This window comes from Cololabis saira, chromosome 8 (genome assembly GCF_033807715.1).
Source record: "Cololabis saira isolate AMF1-May2022 chromosome 8, fColSai1.1, whole genome shotgun sequence".
In the NCBI taxonomy this organism is placed as follows: domain Eukaryota; kingdom Metazoa; phylum Chordata; class Actinopteri; order Beloniformes; family Belonidae; genus Cololabis; species Cololabis saira.
In genome coordinates this window covers 11,182,058-11,205,121 of record NC_084594.1, presented here as the reverse complement: position 1 = coordinate 11,205,121, position 23,064 = coordinate 11,182,058, and the positions used below count along the sequence as shown (strand labels likewise).

The 23,064-nt window shown below is 37.5% G+C and overlaps 1 protein-coding gene across 4 annotated transcripts in view; it reads right to left on the bottom strand.

Moving 5' to 3' along the window:
- LOC133448328 (guanine nucleotide-binding protein G(s) subunit alpha-like) overlaps window positions 1–23,064 on the bottom strand; it is a 52,046-nt gene that overhangs the window by 10,951 nt on the left and 18,031 nt on the right. For all 4 annotated transcript variants that reach the window (XM_061726747.1, XM_061726748.1, XM_061726749.1 and 1 more), the window contains one exon: window positions 1,132–1,186. In XM_061726747.1, the coding sequence (XP_061582731.1) occupies window positions 1,132–1,186 (55 nt within the window). The remainder of the gene's footprint in view (window positions 1–1,131; window positions 1,187–23,064) is intronic.

Genomic DNA, 23,064 nt, shown 5'->3' with positions numbered 1-23,064 from the left:
GAGTCAATAATGGGGGGCTTTGAAGCCACTTCAAGGTGTCCACATGTGTCATGCACATGGATGGCAAGATAAAACGGAAAAACAACAGTTACATGTCTCAGTAATAACAGCTTCAGTTACTCTTAATGTTACTTCTTCAACAAAAACGATGGACAGGCATCTTTCCAACAGATATTCCCACATTTGGATTTTTGATGATGGAAGAGGAGAACACCGTTGTGTTTGATCAGGGTGAGATCTAGGAACTGCAATGGTCATAGTGTCATGGGTTCTGTTTTTTCCCTTTAAATGATGCAAATGATAACTTGTAAGAATGTGATAAAACAACAAATGAGAAGCAGAGGCGGCTGAGAGAAGCATGAAGTATCACAGAAGTAACAGAGAAGGTGTTATTGATAAACAATAATGATGGCTGAATGAGTTATAACAAAGCCATGTGCACAAAACTAAAAATAATTTGTAGGATCCTGCTATTATTTATCTTACATTTCAACTTAATTCCTTTATTAAGTGCTTTTCCAGTTTGGGTTTTTTTTTAAATTTATTTATGTATTTTTTTTTTTATCATTACATTAAAACTTTTGGTTCTTTTTTTGTTTATCCCCAAAAAAGGAATGTTTTGTTGGACACGAGAATAACTGGTGCCATGTTTTTGCCTTTAAATATGTTTAAAGGTATGAAAACATTAAAGTGTTAGGTTATAATTGCATACATTGTCTATATTTCATTACTTTATATACTGTCTTGGGGTTACATTTGCAAAAAAATGCTAAAAACCAAAAGCTCAAAAATTAAAAACCAAAATAGACCGAAAATGGAACAAATAAAAACAGAATGTGGGAAAAAATAAAACCGATTTCATGTTTAATCTCAATATAATACTAGTAGTAATATTTTGCATAACTACAGTCATATAATTCATGCAACAGCTCAAAAAACAGTTTTAATAACACTAACCCAAATCAATATCGGAATCGAATCGAATCAAATGTTGATAATCGATTCTGAATCTTAAGAATCGGAATCGAATCGATTCTTGACATTTGAATCGATCCCCAGCCCTAGTAGATAGGCCTACTATGTTTTGTTAAACTGTCATCACATCCGTTGACTGCATGCTGAACATCTCACCTGATCAGTGGGTGTGTAGTCATTCTGCCGCACCACTTCAACCCTGTCTAAGAAGCTGCAAACAAAACAGGAGAATATGATCAGATCTCAGCTGTGTAAAATATTATTATAATAAAACAAGTCATTTCATACAGTATTTGTGACCAGAAAAAAAAGATGATGACTTAAATGTAACAATTAGGAACAGTTAAGTCTTAGAAACCTTCTAGCGTACATACTTATATGTATTTATTCATTAAACGATGCAAGTTTGTTATCAGTGTGATCAGTACTCGAGTTGTAAAAGAAAATGGGATGGTGGATTTTATCATATGGGGACAGATAATTTGTGCTGATTACAAATAATATAATATATTACAAATAATAGCACTGACCAAAACACCTGCAGAAATACTTCAGGAATGACATAGCAGCAGTTAAATGCAGCCTTCTGTAAGCTTTAAATATCCACTGGGCTTACATCAAATACATCAAAACACAACAATAAAAAACTGTTTTATGAACTTATCAATATGACTCTGTCCTTCACAGGATAAGTAAAATGGATCACTGCAAAAACTCCAAATCTTAACAAGAATATTTGTCTTATTTCTAGTTAAAATGTCTCATCTCATCTCATTACACTTAAAACAAGACTCATCACTGGAAAAAAAAACAATTTTCACCTGTTTCAAGTAGATTTTCACTTAAAATAAGTAGAAAAATCTGCCAGTGGAACAAGCTTTTTTGCTTGTAATGAGAAGATAAATCTTGTCCCACTGGCAGATTTTTCTACTTATTTCAAGTGAAAATGTACTTGAAACAGGTGAAAATTGTCAAATAAGTTATTTTTCTGGTGTTATTTTTCTGGTGATGACTCTAAATGTGGAAATAGCAGTAAAACCACATTCATTGATGAAATGACATATGGGATGGAAAGGGGGGATGGCAGTTTTACAGGGGGGAGGATTTTGACCGTTTTTATTTCAGGTCGGGATTCCATCCCCCCTCATCCCCCCTCATCTCCAGTACTGAGTGTGATCCAACAAGACACACGGTGTCTGCAGCCAGTGCGTTCAAAGATGGAGGGTGTCGTTCCCAGAACGACCACAAGGGGGCATGTGTTTTGATTCAAAGTGAAATCAGATGCAGGCAGTCTGAGTCATCAGCAGCCGTTTGCTCTGTCAGCCCAGAGAAGGCTCGTCAATGGAGCTGCTGTAGTAGTCCTTGCACAGGAGGAAAATGTGCATCTGTCTTTGTGTGTGTATGTGGCAGTGTGTATGTGTGTGCCTGGGTGGGAATGCGGGCTTAGAGTGGATTCATATTTGTAGAGTGGCCACCCAAAGGCATGTTAATTGTTCTGCTGAACGGACTTATAACACTACTGTTTTTCCAGGTGCATGAATTTAGGATTTCATAATGACTGTCTGAGGATGAGTTCCCTGCTAGAGTTGTCTGCTAAACCAAATCGGGACTCAAAACAACTAGAACAGATATGGTGATCATCTTTAAGATTGTGTGGCAGCTATCCACAAATGATTTGACCTACACTACTGCTCATAATAATGATTAAAAAAAATATATAGAAGATTTTTCCACAAACACTTCCAAAGAGCATCTTACACATTTGTGTACAGTGACTGTCCTGCCAAGCATGATGATAATATCATCTAAAGTTATTACTTTGATACTGCCCTTAAAAAAACCCTTGCAGATTGATGCCCGTTAAAGTTAAGGCCTTCACATCTTATACTGCGGTGTTAACGCAACATTTTAAACAATAAAATGTCATGTAGGTTGATGGCAAACTATCATCGCGCGGTATGTTGCAGATTTGACCAGACTTTTGTGCGTTACGTACATTTACATTTTAACATTATTTACACATTAAACTAAAGGGAGTCTCTGGTAAGTGCAGGTTTTTCTTGAAGCACAATAGTTTAGTTTTTAGTTTAGTTTAATTTATTTATTTAGCAATATAAGACAAATATGAACAAAAAATGAAAAACAATGAAATAACATGCAAGGAAAGGAAGAAGCCTGGTGGCTTATATAGAATCCTTTCCATATATGAATAAAAAACAAAACGAAGCTACACAAGGGAGAGTAAGAAAAAACAAAAAAACACAAGAAAATGTAACTCAGATCAAATAATGAACATTACAAAGATGAAACAATAAGAAAGTTCTTTAAATGTTTTTTGAATATTGGCAAGGATGGTGATGATTTAAGAGATTTATTGAGTGAATTCCACAAGTGAGGGCCTCTGTAAGTGATGAAAGATTGATGTTTCCATGTTCTACAAAACGGTAAATTAAAATCATCTTTGTGCCTTGTGGCATAAGAATGAATATTGGAATTAACACAAAATAAATTATGAAAAGAAGAAGATACTGTATGAACACATAAGTACAATGCTTGGCCAGAGACTAGTTTGGCACATCCCAAATAAACAATAAATGGCTCCTTAGAAACTCCACCATTTATGACCAATTACAGTAGAGGCAAAGCAAGTGTAAATGTATAGCACATTTCATGTACAAGACAATTTAAAGTGCTTTTCAGCAGGCCAGTAAGGACACATCTTAAAAGCACAGAAGCGGAGGTGCTACTTAAAATACTCTTTGGCTGAACTGTCACATCATGAAACTAGTGACTGAGTGAACAGCTTCACTTTTGTTACGTTGAAAAAGATGCACAGGTTTAAACTGTTTTAAACACTTGTTGATACCAGGCTGCTGACACATACAGATGGACTCATGGCCTGCCCTCTTTGATTCCTCGCCTGCTCAGTTGTCTGCCCTGATTGACTGACCGGCCGGCCTCCGTCTCAACGCCTAGAAAGGCAGTGCCGAAAGCTTGTAGATGCCTCTCTGGAACAGGTATGTAGTCTACTAGTCTGAGATGACGAGGAATGTGGCAGGCAGGGTTGAAATGTGACAGGAAGGCTGCAGGTAACACAATGATAAGAGCAGGGGGCTGGGACTGCGGAAGTGTGTTGGGGTTACGGATCGGCCAGCTGACTGACAACGAGCCACCGAGTCAAGAAGACGACAGTGAAAGCAAGAGAGACCGAGATAAAAACACTGGAAGGACAAAAGATGCCAATGTGCACTTCCTCACACAAATGCATACTGACACAGATATTCATATTAAACACACACAGAGGCTATTAAGCAGCCAACTGGTAAGGTACCATCAGCTCTCTGCAGGGGCCAAGTGGCTCAGCTGTTCCCACACCACAGTGCCTCTGCTGTGCCAGCACGCCCACAGCCCTCTGTGGAGAACTGTTCAGAGCCAAAACGCCTCACATCCACTGCTTCCACCCGGCGAGCCTCTAACTTTGTCCTCCTCCAACATTCCCCCCACTGAGCTCCCGAAAACATAAATAATCTGGATGTGACAGAACCAGAAAGCCGCAGCGCTAATGCTGACAGAGTTAACATGGCTGCCGCCATCATCTGCCGAGGCCAAACTCGTGTTTATCTACGGCTCTCGACTAAGGCGTCGACACGCCCAGCACAAACACACAGCTCAATTTTAAGCAGTTCTCCCTATTAATAGGAGAAGTGCCAATAATAACCTTGCCTAGTAAGTTGATCTAAATAATAGTGGCTGCCCCAGTAACAGAGAGGTCTGCGGTGTTATGTATAACCTGCCAGGGTTATTCTGGGTAGCAGACAGGCGGACTTAAACTGTGGAAATACACACACGACACTTGTCTGGTGATTGAAAATAGCCTCGTACTTACAAAAAAAGACAGTATAAAAGATAAAGTGTAAAGACATGTCTGTGTGTATGAGTATAAATAACTATGGGAGGGATTTGGAAAAATTCAAAATGTTAGCAATATTGACACATTTTTAAAAGTTCCATTTACTATTTATTTTTTTATTTGTTTCATTACAACTTTAATATAATAAGCTCAATGCCAATTTCCTGTTATAAGATTATTAATTGTTAAATAATCATTATCAACTTTGAAAATTGTTCTTTTTCTTTTTTAACTTACTTTAGGTTTCAGTCGAGAGGGAAATGCTTTCCACCATTAATGTATTATATTAGATTAAGTTTTATTACCACCTGAACATTTTCTATGATTATTGTTATTATTAGTAGTATTATAATAATAATAATAATAATAATAATAATAATAATAATTATTATTATTATTATTATTATTATTATTTATAATGATTATTGATGTAAATCCTTTATACATATTGTATAATTGTGCAAATGATTTTTACCTCTTTACCACTGTTGAAACAAAGTAATTTCCCTCCCGGCATCAAATTAAAATATCAAATTCATCCATCTATGAAAATATTTCCAGCACTTCCACATACAGGAGCATGTTTTTAACTGTACTTCCTTTCCGCATTTAAAATCAACGATAAGAAATGAGTTCTGTAATGAAACACTGACAGCAACCTTTGTTTAAGGCTTCCTCCTCTCGCCACGATCTTCCCCAGATGTGTGTGCTGGAGAGGCTTAATGGGCAACATCATCAACAGCACTGCGCTGTCCCAACAAAGCTGATAACACTCCCATAATACATTCATCTCGTTAAAGTTGTTAAAGCATTAGGACAAAGGATTACTCAGATTATGAGCTTGTATAAATCTGCTGCTCTAGACGGGATTAGGCGACTCCGAGCTGCACAACTTGTGTGGATTTTTCTGGCCTGCACACACAGCTGGATATCAAATATTCAGAATTATCATCTTAATCGAATAAGGTACCGAAAAATGATTATTGTCTTAATAAGATATCAATGGATTTAGTAGTTTTGATTCCAGATATTGTTTTATAACAATATATATATATATATATAAACTGTTTCAAATGTCTTTTTTGTTTGAATAAAAACCACGATGTACCATCAGGAAATGCTTAAACTGTAACACAAAATCTAATCATTACTTCTCAATTATGTTGGGGGTTTTGTTGTGTGTGTTTTAACTTGTAAATGACTCGGGGTTTATTATTAAATTTGATACAAACACAAAACATCTGGAAAACTTTGCCCTGCTGCTTGGCTGTGTGACACACACACACACACACACACACACACACACACACACACACACACACACACACACACACACACACACACACACACACACACACACACACACACACACACACACACACACACACACACACACACACACACACACACACACACACACACACACACACACACACACACACACACACAAGGGATCAAGATCATGTCCCTAAAAAGCACCTCTTTACACATCTGCTTCAATCTATTTTCCACTACATCGTTCAAAAATAAAAGTTCAAAAAGGGATTATTTCTTATAAAGATTAATTTGTTCTTCCTTTGATGAGTAATAAATTGAGTTAAGATGAGTAATGAGTTTTTCTTTCTACTCGTTTTAAAAAGGAAAAAGGTTTTTTTAGACTATAACTCTCATCTCGGAGGGTAATTATAAACTATTTTATTGTTATTTGTCAGTTATATTTTTGTAAAAAGAATGAAAAACAAAAGAAAATGTCATTCAAGTAGCTTAAGATGTAAAGTTAATTTAAGTGAAAGTTACTCGTATTTGGCAAAGTCGATTTTGCTCTACTAACATGAAAAATGTTTAATGGGGATTTGTAAAAATGTTTTATGAGTAATACCAATATTAAATGAAGAAAAATAAAACTTTTACAAATCACAATCTCTTACAAATTACAATTGCAAATCAATAAAATGTGTCACTAAGTTCAATTGAACTGCACAAAAGTAACATTTAAAACTAACTCCAACTTTTAGAGTGGAAACAAAAGAAAAATCTGCACAAACACTAACATTTTTCAATTTAGGACACTCAAATCTGTCTGTGCAGAAGACGAGACAGAAGTTTCTCGGGCCTCCAAAGCACCGACTCCGGTAAAAAAAATGTTTTCGGTGCTTTCTTTTTTTTTTTGGGTGGGGGGCGTCCACGGCCTGCTGAGCAGAGCGATTCGAGGGGCTTTACTGCCACTTTGTATGTTAACGCTTCAGCCTGCGAGCCGACCAAACCTGAGGCTTCAACCGCCGATCCTTATTCAAACACACACACACACACACACACACACACGCGCGCACAGACATGCACAGACACACACACGGTGAGAGAGAAAGAGGAGGAAAGAAATGAGAGAGAAGGCTGTGTCTGACATTACAGCGCTGCTCCAAAAATAGCTCCCTGGCGCCCTGGCCTCCAGCTTGGTTGTCATGGTGACAAAACCACAGGCGCTATTAATAGACAATCGGCTCCAAATCTTGTGCTACTGGAGAGAGGCCAGAAAGAGGGAGAGACAGAGCGGGAGAGAGGAGAAAAAGAAAGAATGACAAGAAAGAAGGGAGAGAAAGAACGATAGATAGACAGATAGATAGATAGAGGGGGGGAGAGAGGAGCAGAGCTGACAACAAAGAGATACGGAGAGAGCAATGCAGGGAATGGAGTGGGTTAGAGAAAGCTGAGGAAAGAGTGCAAGACAAGGGAAAGGGGATAAAAATCCAATAGCAAACAAAATAAACAGCAAACAATTAATGCAACAGTAAGAATAGAAAAAACAAGAAAGGAGAACGGAAAGAGAAAGAAAAAGAAAAAGGGTTGTCCAGTTAATCAAGTGTTAGTCGAGATTTCAATGCTGGTTCTCAAAGATCACAAATAACAATGTAATTAATTAAAGTATAACTGTTTTACTACATATGTGCTCTTCATGCATAGACTCCACTTTGGCACCGGTGAGTGACTCATTCCTGTTTTATGTGCAGCAAAGTCATTTTTTAAGAAACTGAAGTCATGCTGGTATTTCTAACGCAGACGACAAAAAGACAAGGGGAGTGTTTAGCCACCTTTTGCAGTTGGTCCTTTTTGTTTAGTGTGAAATATCAGTTAATTCTGGAATTTAAGGTAACTGTAGGAATTTCAACATTTTTATTTTAATAAAGTTTAATAAATGCAACATATTTAAAATATCAGGAAATAATTGATTTCAATAATAATGGTTTCTGTACAATAATCACATTTATTTTATACTATATATATATATATATATATATATACATATATATAAATAAAAATAATTGTGAATATTTTTTGTCAAGCAGTCCTCAAAAGAAAGCTATAAAGATTGTAAGGAGAACGAAAAACATCTAAACAAAGTGTGTCAAAGACACAGCAGACTAAGAAAATTAAACAATAATTTAAAAAAAACAACAAAAAAAACATTATCTGGGGAACTAAATGATACCAGAAAAGAGGGAGAATAAAGAAATAAAAGTAGAGATTTATAATTTAAACTACAGACTTAAAGAGAAGATATTTACAGAAAGTCTAAAAAAAGCAGTGAAAGAGATTAAACATATGTGGAGGAAATATAAGTGTGTGAAAAATCAGGAATAACACATTTATTAAAGCAAATCAGATGCTTTAGTAACAGAAAAAACAGAAAAACAAGGAAAAGGCTAAGAGAAAAATGAAAAAAAAAAAAAACAGAAATGGGAAGAAAGTAAAACTATGGAAAACAAAACAAACAAAAAGGGACAGAAAAAACTGAGGACATATCTATTAAATCTGCAGCTTAACATTAAAAGAAAAAAACAATTTAAAACAAATTGCACTCTGGAAAAAAGGACGACAACAACAACGAAAAAAAGAGACACAACGGAGATATTCCAGCAAAGTTTCACTAAAACCATCCCGAAGAGAGCTGGGCTTAAACACTGACTCACGCTACACATCAGCACAGCCACACATTTAGTTTCTGCTTACACCTGCATATTTCTCAAAAACGCATCCAAACAAATTTATAAATACAACCACGCTAAGTTCGTCTTTGCCGTCCTTCTTTCTCCCCTCACTGTCGTCCTCTCCCCGCCTCCCCCCTCACGATGAATCAGAGGACTCAATCCCAGCCATTTTCTGTCACCGCAGAAGCAGAGACGGACAGAAATAAGGGAGAGAGGAGGCGAGGTAACTCAAAAGGGACTCCAGCGGCACATGACGGCGCATTATCGCAGGGATGAGAGTGCAAGGGAATCAACAGATATTAAACGCAGCAGCAGAGCTCAGCTCCTATCACAGCGAGGAGACACATCCAACATGCACACAAGTCCAGGCACATTCCTCCCGTCACTTTCTCATATTTCTCACTGTTTTCTAAGCACTTTGAAAAAAAACTTGATTCAAGGTGTGATAACTTGTAAGGGATGTTTGAACATCTAATCGACTGACAAAAGGTTGACTTGTTTTTTTTTGTTTTCTTTAAGTGGTCAACTACATTTTAGATAAAACCTGATGTGCAGGAACAGCCAAAAATGTAAAAACAAATGTATTTCCAAAGTAATTGGTATCTGATATTTTAGGAAAGTTTAGCTGCAAAGGAAAACATTTTTTTTTTTAAGAAGTTACAATTTCTTATTTATTTTTCTAAATGTATCTTATAAAGTTTTAAAGGCAAACCAACCTTCTGGTACTTTAATATCTGGAGACTGGCTGGAACACACAAATTACAAAGTAAAGGAGCACGGCAACATAATACACACAATAATTTATTTCTAATCCAATTTATAGTCAGTGATGTAACTTCTCCTCTTAGTTTTGCTGTTGGTTTTTTTATGCTTGTTTCTAGTTTTTCTGTGTACACCAATAATTTGGAAAGCTAGTGAGTTGCTCACCAGTAGGGCTGAATGATTAATTTCATTTGCGATAATATCGCACAATCATAAAACGAGATTTTGACATCGCAACGTGAGCGATTATAGGGTTGTCACGTGATGTGAGAGTGAGCGAGCACTCGACTGCTGTTATATACAGTCTATCGGCTAGATGGACCGGTCTGAAGCTGAATCAGCTGAAACTGCGTAGAATATACAAATATTCCTAAAGTATGGTATACTTTAGGAATATTTGGGTTCTTCCGGCATCTTCCAAAAAAGAAGATGCCGCGCAGCGTCAGGTGTTCAGAGCAAGCCGTGCTAACGTTGGTACTTCACGGAGTAAAACTACAAACTTGTTCCAGCATGTTAAAAAACAAAAAACAAAAAAAACACCAGAGCCATGTACGACAGATGTGTGGTTTAAATGTTGCGTGCTAAAGAGCCAAAGACGGGTATCATTGCCCGAAATGTTTGATTAACCCGGAGACACGTTCAATTTCTTTTATTATTTGATTTGTGAAAATCTTAAATAGTTCAATTTCACTGTGTTTTCATTGGGCCCAATATTAAAAATTTTGTAAAGTCTGATAAACAAGAAAAAAACATACAAAAAAACTTTTTCAAATTTGTATTAATTGTTTTGTCAGATTAAACTTTATGTCTTTGAAGTAGTAGATCTGTTGATTTGTGGTGTTGAAGTTATCAGATCAAAATCCTCTAAAAAAAAAAAAAGCATTAGTTACATTATTATTATTATTAGTCTATGTGTTGTGTTTACTGGCTAAATTAAAATATACAAGATTTAAAACAAAGATGCCTTGTCTTCGGAATAACATTTTATAATAAATGTATATAAAATTGTGTTAGTATTGAAATCATCCATTAGGTTTTATTGAAGAAAAAAAGAATTGCCTTTCAAATCGTAATCGCAATATTGGAAAAAAAATCAGACTAAGTTAAAAGGTTTTAATTGCCATCCGCGGATCATTTGAATGCATTCGATTGTTTGAAATGACTGCCAACTCAACTCTGTTTAGGACTGCTTAATTGTCAAATTGTATCGTTTAGAAACCCAGCCATTCAATTGGCACAATACTGTAGCAACACAGACTCAAATCAGGGTAGAATTAGCCAGCCTTCCCATGTCCACCTATCCCCAACTTCTCATCATGTAGCATGATGTAAACTTGGTACTGTAAAATTGTATCAACACTTTTAAATGGGCACATCTCCAGAAAGGTCTAGGTGCAGTCGAGGACCTCCAAACCCAAGCCAACATTAACTTTTGCTTCAGGTACTACTGAAGTTGAATGGTTTGTAGCATAAAAAAAAAAAAAACTTGAATAACAGAATAGGACGCGTATGTGTGTGTGCATGCGTGCCTGCTGACTATTCTACAAGAGATTAAGGATTTGGGCAAAATGTAGTTTTCAGTATATAAAGTATTGCACAATCCTTTTTATGAAAAAATACCTGCATGGCGAGAAAGATTCCCAGCATGCTACTGAACAGTCTACCTAAAATACTACATCCCATAACGTCATGTGTAACCAGAGCAGTGACAACATTGTTTATTCCTTCTTCTTTAAACTAAAAACCAGCCACAAATACTGCAGCGTATAAACAACATCGCTTCTATGACTAATATACTTCAACAATTTTATACTTATTATATATTCCTAAATAATATATATATATATATATATATATATATATATATATATATATATATATATATATACACACACACACATATATATACACACACATACACATGCGCTATAGTAGAGGCCTTATGTGAAGATGTATAAAGTATTTTTGTCATACTGCCTCTATTATGCATCTTTCCATGCATCTATCTATTATAGTCATTCTTTCCACATCTTTCTTTTCTTTCCAGGGCTGGGGATCGATTCAAATGTCAAGAATTGATTCGATTCCAATTCTTAAGATTCAGAATCGATTATTAAGATTTGATTCGATCCAATTCGATTCCGATATTGATTTGGGTTAGTGTTATTAAAACTGTTTTTTTTAGCTTTTGCATGAATTATATGACTGTGTAGTTATGCAACATATTACTACTAGTATTATATTGAGATTCAACAGCAAGTATTGGCAGCTAATGATGCTGTAAGGACCAATCAGCTCCCAGAATGCTGATAGAACTGCTTTCAGAAACATCGTGTGGAGCAGAATTACCAAACAGATCCAGGGAGGAAACAGAGACGGATGAAATCAGTTTTATTTTTTCGATTTTCTGTCTTTTTCGGTTTTTAATTTTTGAGAATTAGTTTTTTTAGCATTTTATGCAAATGTAATCCCAAGACAGTATATAAAGTAATGTATAAATATAGACAATTTATGCAATTATAACTGAAAACTTTAAAGTTTTCATACCTTAAAACAGATTTAAAGGCAAAAACATGGCACCAGTTATTCTCGTGTCCAACAAAACATTCCTTTTTTGGGCATAAACAAAAAAATACCAAAAGTTGTAATGTAATGATGAAAAAAAAAACGATTTTTAGACATACAAATCGATTTTTAGGAATTAATATGAGAATCGATTTAGAATCGGAAAATGTTTTTTTTTTCCAACACAGGCTTATTTCTTTCTTCAGTTAAATTCAGGTTGCGCTTTGGCATCACTGCCATGCGCCAAATTAATAACTAATCTACAAGTGAACAAAGCGTTGCAAAGCGACGTAGGGATGTCTTGTATATCTGCATCCTCGGTAGATAACAAGACCACGCCATTCCACGGCGAATGAAAGCGACGCTTTTAATGAAACATTGTAGACCGGCTACCGAGGGATTTATAATGATTTATTGTACCTGCTTGGACTTAAGATGTGCATATTATTTTTTATGTGGAGTTGTCGCATAATAATAAAATAATTAATTAATTACCGTCACTGTGAACTTTGAAATCTCACGGCGTCACCACCGTGGGTTTACACCATCGCGGTATACCGAAATATGGGAATATTCACCCCTACTTTTGTCGCAATAGTGGTGGCGCACGCACGCACGCACGCACGCACGCACGCACGCACGCACGCACGCACGCACGTACGCACGCACGCACGCACGCACGCGTGATGTTTACTTGTAGCACAGACCAGCTGCAACAATTATGTTGCCATGAAAACCAGCTGCTGTGAACACATTTGTGAAGACATGATTGAGAAAGGGGCTATTGGATTGTATCTAGATCTAAGGACTTATGTCTGTAAAAACAGTCGTCTCAGGGCCATCATAATTATGAAAATTTTTGTTAATGACGTTCAAGTAAATCTGATTTTATACCACGACTATGGGACAAGTTCATCCAGTCAATTGATTTCTGCTTATACTGGTGTGGTTAAGAGGGACCCAGCAACCTAGGCAAAAAACGCCCAGATCTACTTCTTACCACACACCTTATGGGGGGCGGGTACTGAGGGATATCCAGGCCAGCCACGCTATATTATTTCCCTAGTGTGTCATGGATCAGCCTCAGGGCCTCATCCTAGTTGGATATGCTCTAAACACCTTCAAGAGACCTCTTAGGCGGATGCGTGAACTACCTCAGTGGACTCCTCTCGACGTTAAGTAGCAGTGACTCTACTCCAAGACCGATCTAAATTTGTGATCTTCTCGACCTAGCTCTAAGGGGGGAGTCCTGCCACCCTGTGGAGAAAACTCTTTTCTGATGCTTACATCTCTTTCTCTCAGTCACAGTCAACTAGTAATTATCGTAGGCGACGGCAGGAACATCGATCAATCAGTTAAGAGAGCTTTTCCTTGGAGCTCAGCTCTCTCTTCACTACAACAGACCGGTACAACAGAGTCTACATTTATGTAGATGCTGGACCAATTCTTCAATCCCCTGATCCCTTACTTCCTCCACTTGTGAACAAGACCCTGAGAGTTTTGAATTCCCAAATTGGAGGCTGCTCCTCACCCCTAACTTAGACGATATTCCACCCTTCTTGGTGGAGAACCATGACCTCAGTTTTGGAGATGCTGATTCAAACCCTTGATCGTTGCAAAACCGCTCCAGGGAGAGTGGTTACATGTGCATCTAAATCGAGCTATTGCCAATAATTGAGCTTACAATTTAACTGGAATTTCAGAGAAATCCAAGTATACATGCGTGAGAAGACAATCAAATTATTGAGTGAGGTATGTTCAACTCTGCAATGCTAGATGGCGCTATACGCCGTTTCGCATTGGCATTCTTCCGGTTAGTTAGAACAATTAGTAAACAAGCGTGACAAATTGGAAGCCGACATAGAAGGATGACAACACGTGAAAATATGGACGCCAACGATGCAGCAGCTCTGTACATTTCGTACATACTGATCATGTTGTAGGTAAGATGCAAAAATCTAATTAGAACCAAATTATCTGGCACTAATAGCTCGATTTCAATATCCCCTTTTTGGTTCGACTACAGCCCAACTCAGGTGTTTACATGGCTTTTAAAACTTCGATATCAGTCAGACTAAGGCTCGACTTTCTGTTGTGCATGTAATCGTATTGAGTGAGAGCTAAAGATCACGGTGTGAAGAAGCTGCTTTTTGCAGATGATGACCCCACCTCAACAGAATACTCTACAGGACACGGTTGAATGAGCCAAATACTGCACAATTCTAGCTGATATTTTCAGATCACAATTCTTACAAGGAATAACAGCCTTTAATTTAAAGGGGACCTATTATGAAAAACACGTTTTCTCTTGCTTTAACATATATAAGGTGGTCTCCCCTCAGCCTGCCAACTCAGAGAAGGAGGAAAGCAACCAAATTCTGCAGTGTCTGTACAGCCGCCCGGATGATCCATCCAGTGTGATGTGGATCTACGAGCCGTTCAGATTCTGCTCCCTTTCGTTACGTAACGAAAATGCGATTTAAATAGGTTGGCTTCCAATGCGTGAAACCACGCCCACAACTAACTCCGCCGGCCGGAGCTTCCGCCATTTTTCCGCCAATCAGCACAGTGCCTCATTATCATAGCCGCCCGCCCACTCAGAATCCCGCATAGAGAATGAGGTTAGAGACTGGGATGATAAAGACATGGCTCAGAGGCTGAATTTCTAATTTATTTAGCAAAAACAATCAAAAGCTTGTTTTTAAGACATTCAAGGCCTGTTTAAAATAGGTATTCGAAGCCATAATAGGTCCCCTTTAAAATAAAAACAGGACAATTATACAATTTTTACTTTAGGCTTTCCCAACAAAGAAACACTGTACATTCCTTACACCTGAAGACAAGGTCGCAATAGGATGATGTGAATCAAAGTGAACCAAATGATAGCAAACAATGTTTATTTTCATAATTGCCTTAATTTACCAATATGAAAACTAATGGGTGAAACAGCCGAAATTAAGACTTTCTTTTCTTCAAATATTTTAAACTAGAGGACTGCTAGTTCAATAATACAACATCTTCATATTTATCAGTATCCTCAACAAACAAGAGGTATGGATGATGCAAAAGGGTAGGGTGGCATGTGGTTCTAACAGCGCCGTACGAAGAAGCTCCTTCTGCACTGCTTTGTGCACAGTTTCCAAATATATACTCATCTGCGACTGGTCAGCAATGTCTCCTGATTGACTTGTTTTTCACAAGCTCCTTTGGGCCATGTGTTTGCATTTATTTTCTTTGTTTGCGCCACATTCTAGCCGCAAATGTTTTTCCTCCTCTCGTTTAAGGGAAAACTTCTGAATTTGGGAAAATGTGCTGGTTAGAGCTGGATAATAAAATACATGCCACTGAATAATGGATATGAAACCAGTTAGCTTAGCTTAGAATGAAAACAGTGTTAACTACATGTGTGACTATCTAAAAGGCAACTAAGTCTGCCAACTAGCTCATCAAGCTCACCGATTATCACTATGTCTCAGTTGTTTCATTCTTTCAGCAAACAAACTGTAGAACAGTATGTTGTGGTTTTATGGGAGTGTACAGGACTGTCTCAGAAAATTAGAATATTGTGATGAAGTTATTTATTTTCTGTAATGCAATTAAAAAAAAACAAAAATGTCATACATTCTGGATTCATTACAAATCAACTGAAATATTGCAAGCCTTTTATTATTTTAATAGTGCTGATTATGGTTTACAGTTTAAGATTAAGATTCCCAGAATATTCAAATTTTTTGAGATAGGATATTTGGGTTTTCTTAAGCTGTAAGCCATGATCAGCAATATTAAAATAATAAAAGGCTTGCAATATTTCAGTTAATTTGTAATGAATCCAGAATGTATGACATTTTTGCATTACAGAAAATAAAAGGACTTTATTCTAATTTTCTGAGACAGTCCTGTACATCCTAAATGGAAGTCTGGTCCAGCGCTATCACTTTCTCAAGTCTCGCTGCAAGGACAAGACTGGAGGGATTTGGAATATTAATAAATAACTACTAATAATGCTAAAACATACATATTCATTTGCCAAACCATATCAGAATTGTTATACCAATCCAAAGCAGGACAAGAGCAGAATATGCAACAATCTTTTCTCAAATGCATTTTAAAAAAACTATCCACTGCTACACCCCTACACAACATGTCTGTCTTTGCCTCTGTCATTCTTTAAAATGATTAGGGGCCAAATGTCTAGACATATTAAACGTCCAAATTTTTAAGGATTTAATTTCACTCCGCGCTGCATCGTGAATGACAAAACCTAACAAACAAGCCTCCTGTTTCCTGAGACAAAACAAACCCTACGCTCCGGAGCCGTCACACTGTTTGGACCTTGGATGTGCCCGGCCTACAGTGACAGCAACTGAACCCAATACATCCTTGTGAGATCAACAACAACAACATCCTCACAAATCACATCCATATAAAGCTACAGGAAGTGTTACTAAACAACAACAAAAATGCAAAGGAGCATGACTGAGCAAAAAGGTGCTCAAGGAAACTTGAGAGACTTCCTCCTCGTCACATAGAGACAACAAAGCATCACTGCTCCGGCAACTTCTTGTTTTTTTGTTTGTTTTGTAAGCATGAATTGTATGATGTAATTAAGCCTTTAAAACAAAAGGAAAAGGTGAATGATATATAGGTTGGGCCTACCTAACCCCCCCTGATCTAGGGTTGACGTTTTCATTTACTGCTAACAACCTTCATCAGTAATGCTGAAGTTGTCTCTCTCCTAACACACTCGTTCATTCTTTCTCCTTCTGCAGCCTGCCTGGGTTATAAATAGCTCTCCCCTCTCTTTTTCTCTGCTTCTCCGTTTACATAAGCACACAGAGGGGGGAGGGGAGCCCTTCCGGTCTGGCCACCCAGCCCAGCATCTGATCCATAACACTGGGGCTGAGGAGAGGAGAGGAGAAAAGAGGAAGAAGAGAGGAGACGAGAGGACCCACAAAGCAGGGGAAGCCTCTCGTTCCATTTCAATCTGTCTACGATAACTTCGTCTTTAAAGTAGTACAATCTCTCAAGAAAGATTTTCATGATCGTGAGCACCACAAAAATGAAAGACAGACATCAGTAAAGTAAACTACACTAAGGCACAAATTCAATATTAACTGCATTAGATTTCCGACATGTATCGGAGCATTATTATACTGATCCCTCAGTTAACTCGAAGAAAGCATGGCGCAGAGACTGTTAATTGAAGCGCATGGTATCGTAAAGGTAAGGCCCTTCTTATCAACACAAAGCTGTTGTGATATAAAATTTCCTCATTTTCAGCCCAATCTCTACTTTTTGCCCCCATACACAAAATTTGGAAGGTTGACTTGACTACAACATGTGAGAGGAAAGGAAATCTGTTATCAGGAGTTCTGATGAGAGTTTCAAACCCATATTATTTAACTCGCTGATAGGCAACACATCTGTGGGCGATTGTTTATGTCTGTGTGCCTCCATGAGGCCTTATTTATATGGTATCACCATCACATGACTCAGAAATTGTGGTTCATTTCATTGACTTTGCAGAAACTTAGTGAGTAGTTTCACATTGTAGTTCTTTAATGGTGTTTGTGTAGCATTAAGTTTCTGTCTTGTTGTCTTGACTGAACATTTTAATGTTGGAATTATTTGTTTTTTCTGATTTGGATGCTATTCTGCTATTACTTCTGACACATTTTACCACCCGTTACAATGAGTAACCATAGCTATGGGAGAGCTGTTTAGAAGTATAGGAGCAGCTAAACGAAATTTCTAAGGACTAAATAATACCCAAATCGAGGTCCTGAATCCCAAATGAATTTAGAGGAGACATCATGGATAGAGAACAGGACTAAGCTGACAAAGAGAAAGTGAAAGTTTAAACCATTTCTTCCCTTGATCATAATGCGAAACGTGCAAATTAGTTGGACAAGTTTAGAGCTTCAACAAGGACTGGGCCAAAGTATGCAATAATTATGTTTTACCCGAGATGTGACCACAGAAGCATATTCCCAATTTCAAGGTCTCTCCAGCTGGGTTTCAGACAATATGGGCAGACAGAGATCTAAAGAGGATCTGCAAAAGTAAGGGCGGGGAAATTGCAGTGCTTGTCAATAAGAGATGGTGTAATCCTGGATATGCTACTGTGAAATATTGCCTATATAGCTTGGATATTGACCTGTTATTGTAAGTTTTTATCCATATCAAAATAAGTGTAGTGTTATTTTAGTAGTTGTATACGTCCAACCATCAGGTATTGCTAATTCTGCATGGGGCGTAATTAGCTATATTGTTACAGACAACACCACAGTACATTTGTAGCTGTCTTTGGAGATTTCAACGCTGTCCCTTTCTTTCTGGTCCACTTTCAACATTTCAACAGTGTGTCAAACTTCTCTATAAGAGAAAAATAAACTGGATTTGTTCTGTGGAAACGTCAGAGATGTATAAAGCTCCTATACATGCATCAAAATCTGGTTTCTGTCATCTATACGTATGAACCCATTGTCTAGAGGCAACCTGTAACCAAAAACTTTGAGAAAGTGGTAACAGGAAGATGAAGAAACTGCAGCAGTGTTTACAATTTCAATGCCTTGACTTAAGGCTGGATTATGGTTCTGCGTTAAATCGACGCCGAGCGTGCGCCGCAGGTTGCGCTGCAATGAGCACCCCACGCCGTGCCTGACGCGCACCTCCCAAAAATTGTAACTACACATCAAGAGGTCGCAGACCCAACGCAGACCGCGAGGGCTGTGATTGGTTCGCTTGGTAGCAACACATTTCCGGTTCCGGTTCGTGAAGCAGTAGTGAACTTTCAGCGCTCTTTTCTCCGTGTGTGTGTGATTTTTGACACAACAAATGGACTGAACATGTTCTTCAGCAATGAGCTCACTAGCATCCTGTCTTACCCCACCCAAACAGACCTCATTTTCCTTTGACCCACAGCTACCCTGTTACATCTCAACTGTGCTTAATGCTGCAGGTCAAGAAGGTTTAATTCAGAGTCCTGATGCCCATGTGTGGAACGATATGGGTTTCTACATCACCTCTTCAATCTAAGCCTGAGCTAGGAAAACATTTTAATGTTCAAGAAGATTTCCTACCTTGTTCCAGTACCAAAGAAATCTCATCTATCTGCCCTTAATAACTGAAACTGTTGTACCATCATCAAATATGAAAGTCCTGGAAAGACTTGTTTTAATAAAACATTAATCAAATGCTTTCCATACATCAAAATATAATCACAGTAGAAAAATAAATTGTATGATTTAAAATGTAAACAAAAGAAAAAAAGAACAATAGATCAAATAGTTAAAATATTTCAAATTTTGAAACTATAGCTTAAAAATATATGCAGATTTGGAACTTTATTCAAATGGTGCTGAGAACAGGTGTGTCTACAACCTGGATTTGAATAAACCAAGTGTCTCAGCTGATCTGAGGCTTTCTGGGAGTTTGTTCCGGACATGTGGAGCGTAGAAGCTGAATGCAGTTTGTCCGTGTCTGGTTCTGAGTCTAGGAATTGATTAAAAAAAAATAAAATCAGATCCTGATGATCTGAGGTGTCTGGCAGGTTCATAGTGGGTCAGGAGGTCACTCGGGTATTTTGGTCCTAGATAATTCAGAGCTTTATAGACCAGCATCAGAACTTTAAAGTATAGCCTCTGACAGAAAAGGCAGCCAGAGTAAAGATCTCAGACCTGGACTGATGTGGTCCATTTTTTTGGTCTTAGTGAGGACTGGACTGCAGAGTTCTGGATGAGCTGCAGTTGTCTAACTGATTTTTAGGTAGACATGTAAAGATGCTGTTACAATAATCAAGCTACTAAAGATGAATGCATGCTGTTAAGATTTTGGCCTTGAAGATTTAAAAAACTGATTAATTCATATTATATTCTTGATTAAAACCAGTAACATTATAGTTTATTTAATGGGAGAACAAAAACAATATTCTAATCATGTGTCCAGAGGAGTGGTTTCGCTGCCTTTTGGCCGTGTGCAATGGATGCAGTGTGTGCGCGTGCGCAGTCTATGCTGAGCTGGCTATGAATGGAGTCCACGGTAGGCTATCATTGATGGACCGAACGTTGACATGACAGGAGCTCACAAGCCATCGGTATGTGTACTTGTTCTTACCTTTCCAAACTGCTGATTGCTCTCATAGCCTTGTAGCGTTTTGATCTGTATAATCCATTTTGAAAGATGTTGTGATTGTTCCCGTTTGGTGTTGCATTGTTGCGCTGTCGGTGTTTGTAAACTTTCATTCATAACAGCGTTTGATTCTGCCTCCTTCCGGGGGCTCGCGAGTAGCTCTGTGACGTCACCAACGCTAGGCATTGTGGGAAATGTAGTTTGGAATCGCCGCGCATGGAAACATGCAAGATAGTTCAATTGTTTGACATGATTATTGCTATCATTGTTCAGCATGTAACATTTAGAATTAAATCGAATGATGATAATAATAATGATGACAACAATTGTAGTAATAATAATAATGTTGATTAATAATATATATTAAGAATAAAAATGATTAATGGGTTTCCAAAATAATACTAAGTTAAAATGTTTATCATTGTTTAATTATTCAAAATGATTGAATGTTTTTTTGGGATAAAGAATATTTCTTTACATTAAGTAAATGCATAATAGGATACTTTATTGTGGGAAAGCCTTTATAATAGTTAAATACATTTTCATTTCTGATGATCTATTCTGATGAATTATTATATTCTTTATTATATTCTGATTATATTATTTGTTCCCCCAGGTTTATAACCTGTGCAATTTGTGGAAAAATAAAAAACCAACAAATAGAAGCACGAGTTGTTGCCATTTGTGTGCTGCCTGCCGCCCATTCGGAGGGCAAACCTAAAACATCCGAACACATGCACTAGTTTTACCAGGTCCTGCTGAGACATCAGATCTTTTATCCTTGACATATTCTTAAGTTCTTCGTAAACTTTGTTATTGACTTTATGTGTTTTTCCAAATGTAGGTCTGAGTCCATCACTAAACCCAGCTTTTGGCCTGGTTGGTGTTTTTTGGTGTATAGATTGAAGGTCTGTAGTGACATGTAATTGTTTCTCTTTGACTGTAAAGACAACTGCCTGAATTTTGTTTTTGTTTAATTGGAGAAAGTTGTGGCATGTTGAGTCACTAACATCCTCAATACATTTACCAATAGGCTGTACAGGACCTCGGTCTCCTGGTGACATTGTAATATATATCTGTGTGTCATCTGCACAGCTATGGTAGTTTATTTTGTTGTTCTTTATAATCTGTGCCAGTGCGAGCAAGTAGATGTTAAACAGAACAGGTCCCAGGATGGAACCTTGGGGGACTCCACAAACAATTCTTGTCTGCTCAGATGTAAGGTCACCTATTGACAAAGTGCTTCCTGTCTCTAAGTATGTTTTGAACCAGATTAGTACAGTTCAAGAAAGAACCGCCCAGTTCTCCAGTCGTTTGAGTCACATAATGTGGTCAACTGTATCAACTGCAGCACTGAGATCCAGTAAAACTACGACTGACATTTTTTCCAATGTCTGTATTCAAGCATGTGTCATGAAACACTCTGGTCAGAGCAGTCTCAGTGCTGTGGTGCCATTTAAAACCTGGCTGGAAGACATCATAGCAGTTGTTTTGTCTTAAAAAGTAGTTTTGTCTTAAAAGGTTATTTTGTTGTTAAAAAAAATGCTTTTTCAATTATCTTACTCAAAAATAGAAGATTTGAGGTTGCCCTGTAGTTGTTCATTTGTGTCTTGTGAAGACCCACTGATATTTCTCATTGTTGTGGGGATGGGGTTGAAGACACCATCATACACCTGTTTCAACAAACAGTGTAGTCTAAACAAATCAGGCAGCACTGCAAGAATCATGTCCTTTTATTTCAGCAGCACATTTAACACAAGTCAGCCCCCATTATTATGTAAGAAACTCCAGAAGACACAGGTGGACCATTGACTACCTGACAAACAGAGCACAGTTTGCAAGACTGAAAGGTTGTGTTTCTGACCAGGTACAGCAGCAACCTCGTCATTTCTTTTCACTCTGTACACCCCACACCTCCAGTTCAAATATTGTAAAAATTGTAAATCAGGCTTTTTATTTATGTTTTAATGTCTTCGTAAAGCACTTTGAATCACCTTGTTGTTGAATTGTGCTATAGAAATAACCTTGCCTCGAGTCCTGTCATCTACAGAAAGACAACTCTGCATTCATGAGGTCTAACGGAGGTGGGCTAGAGACTGAAGAGAACTGAAGACTGCTTTGTGGAGTCATGTGGGAACAATCACCTCATCTTGAATGTGAACAAGGCAACTTGGGATTTTAGGAGGAACAGGAATGAGTGGAACATTATTTCCATCATTGGCGAAGAAGTGGAGGTATGTCGTAATGTAGCTTATTGCAACCGCATTGGCCCTGAGAAATTCAGTTTAGACTATCCATTTGTGGTATTTTGAATCCCAATCTATTCATAAAGTGCAAAACACTGAACCATCGTTCCCCGCTAATGTGCTTGTAGAAACAATCTTTACTTATAATAAGGACCGTATGATTGTGTGAAAAAAAAAAAAAAAAAAAATCTAACAAACTTTATAAAACCAAGATATGGTTAAAAGGCACTAAATAAGTGTGGGCCATTTTTCACTTGTGCCTCCAAAAAGTAGCACTTCTATAAAAATGTTCTCTCCTACATTTAGCTTTTTTCATTCAAATAGCTGCCATTTGTCCAAACTCTTTTTTCCACACAAAAAAAGACAAAATTCAAATTTTCAAACAAAATTCCAACAGTGTTAAAAGAAGGCTGCCCTGAATGCAGTTATGGGCTTATATTGTACTGGAAAATGTTCAACTTCTTGACTTTATTTACCACCAATACCAGGACAC